The 10,366-nt window shown below is 37.0% G+C and overlaps 1 protein-coding gene across 27 annotated transcripts in view; it reads right to left on the bottom strand.

Moving 5' to 3' along the window:
- Positions 1-3,426: 3,426 nt before the first annotated feature.
- Positions 3,427-10,366, bottom strand: part of PRP4K (pre-mRNA processing factor kinase PRP4K) — a 43,303-nt gene continuing 36,363 nt past the window's right edge. The window contains exons 14-21 of one of the 27 annotated variants that reach the window (XR_008625548.2): positions 9,597-9,683; positions 7,726-7,999; positions 7,265-7,397; positions 6,712-6,757; positions 6,113-6,199; positions 5,779-5,855; positions 5,293-5,338; positions 3,427-3,609 (exon numbers count right to left, since the gene is read on the bottom strand). Coding sequence is in view for 1 of the 27 variants with exons in the window: in XM_003806704.7 (XP_003806752.1) it covers positions 7,796-7,999; positions 9,597-9,683 (291 nt within the window). In the remaining 26 variants the exon portion in view is untranslated. Of the gene's footprint in view, positions 8,000-9,596; positions 9,684-10,366 lie in introns of all 27 variants that reach the window. The other 26 variants (XR_008625547.2, XR_010112355.1, XR_010112364.1 and 23 more) reach the window with 26 other exon arrangements.

The following is a 10,366-nucleotide window of genomic DNA, read 5'->3' as shown; positions in this document are numbered from 1 at the left end:
TGACTTATTGCAGCTGTAGTTCTTGTCATATAGTCATAAGAGTTGATTTTTTAAAAAGTCTTTCTCACTCTGGTATCATTTTTTTTTTTCCTGTGCCCTCATCTCCACAGATCTATCATTTTGACCTATCCTTTGGGCATTTACTTGGCCTTTAAAAGCTAAAGAAGTTGTTGTTCTGTTAATGTACAAGATCCTCTAGATCCTCCTAGCTCCTCCCAAATCCTTAGAAATTTTCTGTCCCTGGCCTTTCTTTGTCATTTACATGAAAGATAGTTCTCTTTGGGGCCCAACTACAGGTTTAGGCATGAAATAACCCTCTTCCACTCAGATCCAGTATTTTCTAAATGTTGAAGGAAAAATTGAGTAAGATCATTGTCCACAGAGCAGCCAAAATGTCATGTTACTAGAGTTTTTTCCAAGGCTCTGCACTGCTGGAAGTCTTAAGGCTGGTTAGTTGAAATTCATTCAGCCAACACATAACTCATTAACTAGCGAAAAAGGAAAACTATGTGACTGACAAACTTTACTGCCCCTAAGAATCAAGGAAACAAATAGAGTCCTAGCTTCTATTGCAGGCCCTCTGAAACACAATCTTTGGAATTGGGACCCATGGACACACATTATAAACAAATATTCCAGGTGATTTTAATGCAGGTGGTTCTTGGATCACACTTTGAAAGATGTAAAGGAAAGGATTGATGTAACATACATAAATTAGAGGTTCAGATATTTTGGAATATACTGTGTTTGGGTTTTAAGTGGATGGTTGGTGAATTCAAATTAATTTTTCTAAAAATTAAAAAAATACACGATTAAAACTTCAACCATTATCCAAAGGTACCAAATGAAAAGTAAAAGGTGGCTGGGCGTGGTGGCTCACACCTGTAATCCCAGCACTTTGGGAAGCTGAGGTGGGTGGATCACGAGGTCAGGAGTTCAAGACCAGCCTGACCAAGATAGTGAAACCCTGTCTCTACTAAAAATACAAAAATTAGCTGGGCGTGGTGGCGGGTGCCTGTAATCCCAGCTACTCTGGAGGCTGAGACAGAGAACTGCTTGAACCCGGGAGGTGGAGGTTGCAGTGAGCCGACATTGCCCATAGCCTGGGCAACAGAGCAAAACTCCATCTCAAAAAAAAAAAAAAAAAAAAAAGCCTTTCCCCCCGTAACCCCACACACAAAGACAGCCACTAAATGTTTGGGTGTCATCCCTGCAAATGAGATGGAATATTGGAATATTTGAGTTACGGATGAGTGAATTAATGGATAATTCAAATAAATGCAGAAGAGAACAACTGTAGCTTTTCCAGCTTTAGTAGCTTAAGGTTCAAAGTTTTCTTAGAGGCAGGGGTCAGAGAGCATGCTTAGTTTTTAATTTCAAAGAATTTTCTAGAATCATATAGCACAGCAATAGAAAACAAACGTAATTGGTTAGTCTCTCTTAGCATAATGAAATTTTACCTGTATCCCATACAATCAGTCCCATTAATCCAAAGTGGTATAATATCCCTCTCATAAAAGTATATGCCAAAGTGGACTTACATTTTCACTAAATTCCAACTTGCAATGACCTGTTTCCCACAAACCATCTTTAATTCTTACAATTCCTTCTAACTTGTGTACTGAACCTTTTTGACAAGCCCTCTGTGTCCATTCTCATTTCTACTTTCCTTAGCTACCTGGATTCTTTCCCTCACCCCCAGGGTTATGATGTAATTTTTATTTGTAAAACCTTCAGAAAGGACATGCCTGTTTGCTCACCACTGTATCCTGGCAGGTAGTACTTGACTACGAACTGTCACGCATGACATAGTGCTTACAAGCACTAGCTCTGTCGCTAGGCTAAATTCGAACCCAGACTCTTGCCACTGAACACCTCTTAACACCTTTAGCAGTTTCCTTAACCTCTCTTGCTTCACTTTTCTGATGGGTAAAGTGGGTAGACTGTCTTTATCTCATATAATCATGTGCGGGTTAAACGATCAGCAGCAAAAGTGCCTGGCATATACAAGTATTCACAAAATACATTAGGGAAGTAAGAATGACACAGGAGGGCAAACCATCTCGAGAATGGACCTCCTTAGCACTAGTTAGGTGCAGAACAATAATTCCTAACAATGTCCTGTTTCTTGCAGGGCATGTGCCAAGGCACAGGGAAATGGTACGGTGCAACAGACACAAACCCTTTCAGTAAGACTAGGAGTGGGAATGGGCATGGGAGATGGGACTGAGACCAGAAGTGGCAAGTTTTGTAGGGATTAGAGATGTATCATCTCAAATTTATCCTGTAGACTGATAGGGGAAAAAGACCTGGTTCAAACAGGTGAAGTGGGACCCACTTGTCTACATATGTAGTGGACAAAACTGGAGACATGAATACAAAATATTTGGCTGTTTTTCATACTTGGTGGAAGTCAACGTCCACCATTATCTTTAAATAAGAAAACATTTGGCAGTTTATAACACACATATAAATTCTGTTCAGGAAAACTTAGTTTGCTCATAAATACCCGAAAACTTAGTTTGCTCATAAATACCCATGTTTAGCTCTCCAGTCATTGATGGTCCTCAGCTCACTGGATCTTCATGAGGTTGAATCTTTCTAATTAGAAAGTATGTGTGGCTGGGTGTGGTGGCTCATGCCTGTAATCCCAGCACTTTGGGAGGCTCAGGCGTGTGGATCACCTGAGGTCAGGAGGCGGAGGCGAGCTGTGATCGTGCCACTGCACTCCAGCCTGGCGATAGACGGAGAGTCCGTCTCAAAAAAAAAGAAAAAAAGAAAGAAAAAAAGTATGTGTGAACGGTCCTTAACCAATACATCCTGCATACTATTTTCCCTAAAATGTACCAGATACAATAACCTCATAGCCACTTTAGATAGTTATGCAGTCTAACAAAATTATAACTGGGGCCTTTACATGAAGACTATCCAGAGCCAGTGCCATTTGACCATTTCTTAGCCCGGAATCAACCATACTAGCTTCTACCTGCCACTCTGTGGTGTTTAGCTCCAATGGGGTGGGTGGGTGCATTCTACAAGGCCATTCTGCCTGCCCTTCTCCAATCCTGCTTTGCATGCACTAAGATTCACAAAGTACACTGTGAATCTATTTTACTCACTGTTTCGAAAAGCCAAAAACAGTTCCTTAAAAGAAGAAAATAAAGAGTGGGTATACTGAGGATAAGAGCCCAAGATTTGTCAAGCTATCATGTGGGCAATGAACCAATTTATTTTTATCGTTATAAAAACAGGAGTTGGCTCATTACTTATCTGTTTCCATTACTACGAAAACCAAAGCAGAAATGTATGTAACAGGAACATGAATATAATACACCCTTTGGTGTTCTGCACCTAATGCTTTGAAAATGTTTTGATGTTTGTGAGGAAAATCTGAACTCAACCAAAGAAAAAAACCAGGAGACAATATGATAATAAGAGGCATATTTTATTCAGTTTCCCAGTAAGTCAATTAGAAACATGCACTGCTAAAATGCAAGTTACAATTCAAATGGTACCATAAATAATTAGAGTATACACTGAGCATTTTCAGAAATCAGCTTCCATATCTTGATCACTAAATGGAAAGGTTCTTCAGAACAGTCCCTTACCCTATATACAGAAGGAGAAGAAAAATTAAGGATGCCATAATGACATCTATCAGAATAACTGGAAAACATTTTAATTTAGCATATATTATTGACATGTAAAAAACACAAATGAATTTGTTGTGAACATTTCTATAAGGAAGACATTCCATTAGGAGGAGAATGATAAAATTCATGTTGAATATATGCTGGAACTAGGATACTATTAAGAAAGAAACACATTTATGAAGCCCAATTGGTAAAGATGTCATTATAACTAAAGGAGGAAAATTACATATTTGAATATATGGCTTCTTTCCTATCTTCAACATTCAAAAGGGCCATTTCTTAACTACTTCGCCTAAATTTTATCATGTTGATTCCTTTGTTTCCTCTCAGAGATTTTATTTCTACCCCATATAGCTAGAGTTCTGCTTACAAATGATAAAATACAGGTAAAGCATTAAGAGGAATGCAAATATGGAACAAAACTGAGAACATTACATTTTACTTCCTCTACCACATACCCTAAAACAGTACATAAATATTTCATATTGAAAAAAAAGTCCTGAGTACTTATTTTTGTTAGGAATAAAGTGGTACTTAATAATGGCAAAACATTTCTATTATTTTAAAACAAAATTTTGAGAAAGTAGAGTGAAATGAGATAGCTATCAGGGAATGAAGAAAACAGGATGTATTAATAACGATTTAAGGGTGAATATAAGATGCTCCCCCTGGTCAAAACCTCGAAATTCCAACCTCATTTCTGATGACCTTCAAGAATAAAGTCTATCCAGAGTGTAAAAAATGTCTGTGCTTTCCAGATCTCAACTATTCTCCCAACCCTAGAAAAAACTGTAACATCTTTGAGAGCCATACCTAACACTTCTATGAGCCCTCAAGTCTGACCAATCACTTGGTATCACTTTTGCCATAAAGTATAATAAAAGCAAAAAATTCATGACAGATAGCATTTGAAAACTATACAGCTACTCTAAAAGAGGAATGCACATTTATTCAGGAGCATTCACTAAATAAATTCAATCTAGTAGGTCTTGCAGAGTTCCAAATTGCACCTCAGCAAAATTACAGAGTGTAGGAAAATCATGTAACGTACATAAGAGAGTTGATAGGGTTCCTTTCAAATAGGTAGTCTGGATATGCTAAATTGGGGAGTATAAAAAGCCCAGAGTATCTTTTTCATTTCCCTTAAAAAAAATGGCTCTGAATATTTTGTCTACTTTAAGACTGGAACCCTGGTTAATAACGAGGTTTCTAAAGGGTAAGTTGGGGAATAGATACTAAAGGAGTTGAACAGTATTCTTAATATTCCAGTTTGTATTCTTTTGCATCTGCCTAAAGCTGAAGACCACTTTTAGATATATGCTATTCTGGTGGTTGCTGTTTTTCTAAGAATCCTTAACATCCAATTTTGACAACCATGTGTTATGTGGAATCTCAGCATCCAGCAGCCTTTTATATTACTAAAGCTGACCACTATTTTTATTTTAGGGGAGGAGAAACTGGGGGAGGGGGAGAGGCAGGAAGTATGATAAAACAAGCACTTTACAGACGCACACCACAATAGCACTAATTCTAAATATCAAACACCAATAAAACCCAAATCATAACGCTGAAAACTAAAAAATTAGACAAAAAATAAATGAAGGATTTTTTTTTAATAAATCTTTTATAGGACAGAAACCTTAGCTCATGTCTTCTGGTTGTCATCATCTTCCACTGAGCTGCACCTAAAACACAAAGAACAAGTAACAAGCAACTTTGTTTTTTAAAGAACAGGTAATAGTTTTGAAGGTATAAGATGAACTGTTTCTAGTGGAACTTACTTAAAAAATTATATAAAATGAAGCCATAAACATCACCAGAAGCATCAAATTGCCAACTACTTGGGGTGAAAATAACTACAAAAGACTTGAATATGCAGCATATTATCACCGAAATAAATAATGGTGGGAAAATCACTACCCATTTCATTAAGGTAGAATAGCTGCACCTGTGACGCCTTAGTTAAAAGGCTTCACTCTACCTGAAGATGAAAATCACCTTGTATTTATTTTAGTAAGTCTAAACCGTGAAGAGACGGGGTGTAGGTTCAGAGGTGGCTTATTATATCATCTATCACCTTCCTGGCTGTAGTTCATTTCATGTCTTTAAATGGAGCAAAACCCACCAGAAGAATCAATGCTGCTATTCTGATTTTCCATTCTTGAATGCACCAAAATGTGCATGCTTGTTGTAATTAGGTGCCTGGGTGAATAAAAAAATCCCATTTACAATTTAAAAATATGATTTGAACCCCTAAAATCTGATTATTTTCCATATTCCTCAGGGAGACAAGCATTAATTTTACCCCCCAAACAGCAAAGATTACATATATTTCTGAAAAATTCTCTTCTACCATGTTAATAATACAAATTCCTTTGTGTTGCAAAACCAAGCTGATTTACACGATTTTGTCTTAAATTGTTGCTAAATGTTTATCTACACATGCTGTCAGAAATAACCTTGTTAAGAAGGTGAAGCTGGTGTCTCAGCAAATCAGACCCCTTGGAGAAGGCGTCGAATGGCCTGTGCCCCGTTTTCCTTTTTCTCTTTCCGCACCATCAAAAGGAAAAGTGAGAAAATAGCAGAAACATTAGTTAAATCCTGAATTATACCCCATAACCTACAGGAATAATCTCACTACACTGAAAGCTGACAATATTTGTAGGATTTTTTGAAATAATTAGGATCCTAATTATTAATAAACTGGTAATTTTGGCTAGGTTTACATCTTTAACTAATAATACTTTCAATTAAAAACTTTCAGGAAAAAAACAAAAGGTTGCTTTTAACTATTTATGGTTTACCTGACTTACCAGCACTGAAGACAAAAACTTTTAAAAATGGCTACAAATGCCTTGTTCACAAAAGACTTTATTATCTAGTGATGCATACTGAGAACATACAGAAATCTGCATGGTCCACTTCACATGCAGTAGAACAATCTTCACTTTACAATAAGTGAGTGTCAACTGTTTTATGCAATAGACAACACTTTAAAGTCACATTCTTAAAGAAAAGCTTCATTTACAAAAGAAATAAAAGGTAAAGAAGCAATTACCGCTTTTAAAAAGCAGCTGCTTTGTTCAAGAGTGGAAGGTTTATGCCTGTATTGAAAGACAACATGATCACAAATAATGAAAACAATGAACAAATGAAAAACACTTTTACCATAAAGCAGTACACTTTCAAAATGACATACAAATAGTTAAAAATTTCATTACGTTGTCTAGCCTTTAAATATGAGGACTTTCAGAATTAGGCCTCAACATTTGTAATTAGTAAATGAAAACTACGCATCGTTTCTATGTCACTAGGAACTATATTTAACAAAATGTATATAAAGTCTATAGCAAGTTGATTTAAAAAAAGTAAAGTTAATAAGAAACAGTACACTGAAGGCGCTCTATCCATCAAGCGCGTTCTCTTCCAATTTTAAATGTGATGAACAAACAGAAATTGTAACTATGCCACAGTTGCAATGCCAAAAAATAAAACAAGATCAGTTATCACACATGCAGGGAATTCTGCCACAAAGCTAACATCCCTCATTTGTCAGTTGTTCCAATAAAATAACATCTTAAAACACCAGAGATGTTGATGGTTTAGCTTACCTTCAGTGTACTGAATGCTGCACACAACCTGCTTTAAAAGGAGACCATCCCTGCAGGCAGGCTCAAGAAGGAACAGACCCCTTTCGGCACTGACTACACCAAGGGCATGCTGCTGTGGCCTGCACACACACACCTAGGAAAACGTGAATATAAACAGCATTTATGCTGGCCATTTTATCTCAAGACCAAAATGAAGCCAAGTCTGCTAAGAACAAATCAACCACCCAATATTACTACTCATTTCATAACAGATGCTTTTGTCTTTATGTGAACTGCAACCATATACATTAGCACTGTAATTTTGTGCAGTCTTGGCAATTTAAAACAGTCTACAGTGAAATTTCACGTAAGACACAAAACAGATTAACTAACATTTCTAAAAGAAATATCACCCTTGGTGTTAATTCAAATATATCATGCTTCCTCAAATTTGCTGGAGAAATATTTATAAGTTTATATACATTAATAAACTGCTGTGAAATTTCTTCAGTCTTTGTATTTACTCAAACCCTTGGAGTTTCTTCATCTTGTTTAAATTTTTTCCTGGATGAAGGCATGCTGTAGGGCCTGGTTGATGCTAATTCGTTTAGCTGGGTCCAACATCAGAATCTGGTCCAACAAGTCCTTTAGCTGGTGTACTTTCTTACGTTGGTCTTCAGGAAGTCTCTGGCACCCAATCAAGTCAGCCAACAGGTCCTTAGTTGGATTAATGGTGCTCATAACAGTAACTTTCTCCTAAAAATAATTTTTAAAATGCGTATCTCTAAATAAGTTACTAAGCATATACAACTTAAATCAGATTGTTTTGGGGTCTATCAAAAATATTAAAAACATACATATACATACAAAATATATACACACAGTGCACATTTTGGGCAATGACAGACTGCATATATGACAGTGGTCCCTTAAGATTGGAATACCATATTTTTGCTCTCCCTTTTCTATGTTTAGATACATACATACACTTACCACTTGCAAAAGTGCCTACAGTATTCAGTCCACCAACTTACAGTTCAGGCCTAGAAGCAAAAGGCCATACTACTTACCCTAGATGTGTGTGAGTGTATGCTGTGGTTATGTGACGCATGACTGTATCATCATCATCTATTCATTTAAAACTTTGCTGTGGTTTCCTCTATGCTGTACATCTTTTTAAAACGTAACCAAAAAACTTAAATGAAAAAGTTGATGCCAACTCTGGGCCGGGCGCGGTGGCTCACACCTGTAATCCCAGCACTTTGGAAGCCCAAGGTAGGTGGATCACTTGAGCTCAGGAATTCAAGACCAGCCTGGGCAACACTGCAAAACCCATCTCTACTAAAAATACAAAAATTATCCAGGCGTGGTGGCACACAATTGTAATCCCAGCTACTCGGGAGGCTGAGGCATGAGAATTGCTTGAACCTGGGAGGCAGAGGTTGCTGTGAGCCAAGATCGTGCCATTGCACTTCACCCTGGGTGACAGGTGACAGAGCGAGACTCAGTCTCAAAAAAGAAAAAAAAAGTCAACTCCAAGTTAGCAATGAAAATTTACAATAAGATAAGCATGAGCTGTTTGCACTGTACTTTCCCTACCCTGAAGTGGTAAGTGACAGACATGTAAATAAGTTAATACCCTGAAGTATTATTAAGTGCTCTGACAAAGACAGGGACATATGCTATAATAATGGGACAAAAATAAGGAAATCATTACTTCAATCTGGGAGTTTTCAAAAGGCTCATACAGAATGTGTATTTCAGCTGAGGCTTGAAGATGATACATTTTTTAGGGGGTCGGGGGTGAGGCAGCACAGGAAATGACTAAGCTCAGGGAGGCCTGTTAGCAAAGGCACAAAGGTCTGAACCAGCACGCCTTCTGGCCAAATGTGGAAGGGTGGGGGTTCTGAATGTACTGAAGAGAGGTCTGAAAACTGAAGAAAGCAGCTGGATTTGTCATTCTGAGGAACTTAAATATTATTTCATAGGTAACAGGGAGCCAACAAAGGTTTTTAAGCAGGGACAGGAACATGACCAGATATGTTTTCAGAAACATCACTCTAGCAGCAATAAGAAAGCTGGATGGGAAGCCAGACCAAGAAAGTAATCCAAAGAAGATGTGACGAGGGCCTAAATATGACCTATAATAAAAATAAATTAATTATGCTAGAAAAACATTTTAAAATCCCTCCATCTTTTCCATGGTCTGATGTGTTTTATTTAGGAATTGGTCAACAGCAAAAAGGAAATACTTACTTTTGGGTTTTTGTTTTTTTTTAATTCACCAGCTCGTATGATTTAGTACTCAATTAACAATAAAATAACTATTGCATGCTGCATTTAAAACACTTACCCTCTCTGTTACTTTATCAACTTCTATGTACATGAAGTTGAGATTTTGATCAAAATGCTGATCTTTGAACACACCTTTTCGAATCATCTACAAAACAAAACAAAAACTTGGGTTTTGAACTATTATGAAACAGTCAGGCCTACTAACAATTTAATTAATATACAATAAGTCAAATAAGTATGTTATTTAGTCTCTGTAGGTTTGTTTGATCTCAGATTCCCTTGATCCCAGGAATTCATTAACATCTTTGCAAAAGCAAATACCAATGCTGTACCTAAAACTACTCAATAACATGAAATTATATTTGTCCAGGCAGTGACTTAAAACAATTATAACATCAAATTGTCCTTTCACTATTTAAAATTGGAGAGTCAACAAAGACTTTAAATTATTTCTTCCTAAAAATATCACAGAACTCAGGTTTTTTCTCCTTGGCAGTTAGGAAACCTAATGCCACTTTACTAATTATGCTCCAACAGCCCTGATACAGGTGAGACTTCATTAAAACTAATACCAACATAGCTCATTTTTATGTAACTTATTCTAAAAAAAGTCCAACCTAATAGAATTTGGACAATATGTACAAATCAGCCCGGTCAACATAGTGAAACTCCATCTCTACAAAAAAATTATTAAATAAATTAACTGGTTGTGGTGGCACATGCCTGTAGTCCCAGCTACACTGGAGACTGAGGCAGGAGAACTGCTTGAGCCCAGGGGTTCGGTTCAAGGCTGCAGTGGGCTATAATTGTACTCCAGTCTGGGACACA

The sequence above is a fragment of the Pan paniscus genome, chromosome 5 (genome assembly GCF_029289425.2).
Source record: "Pan paniscus chromosome 5, NHGRI_mPanPan1-v2.0_pri, whole genome shotgun sequence".
Classification (NCBI taxonomy): Eukaryota; Metazoa; Chordata; class Mammalia; order Primates; family Hominidae; genus Pan; species Pan paniscus.
Note: the sequence above shows the minus strand (reverse complement) of the source record. Positions and strands in the feature narration are given on the sequence as shown.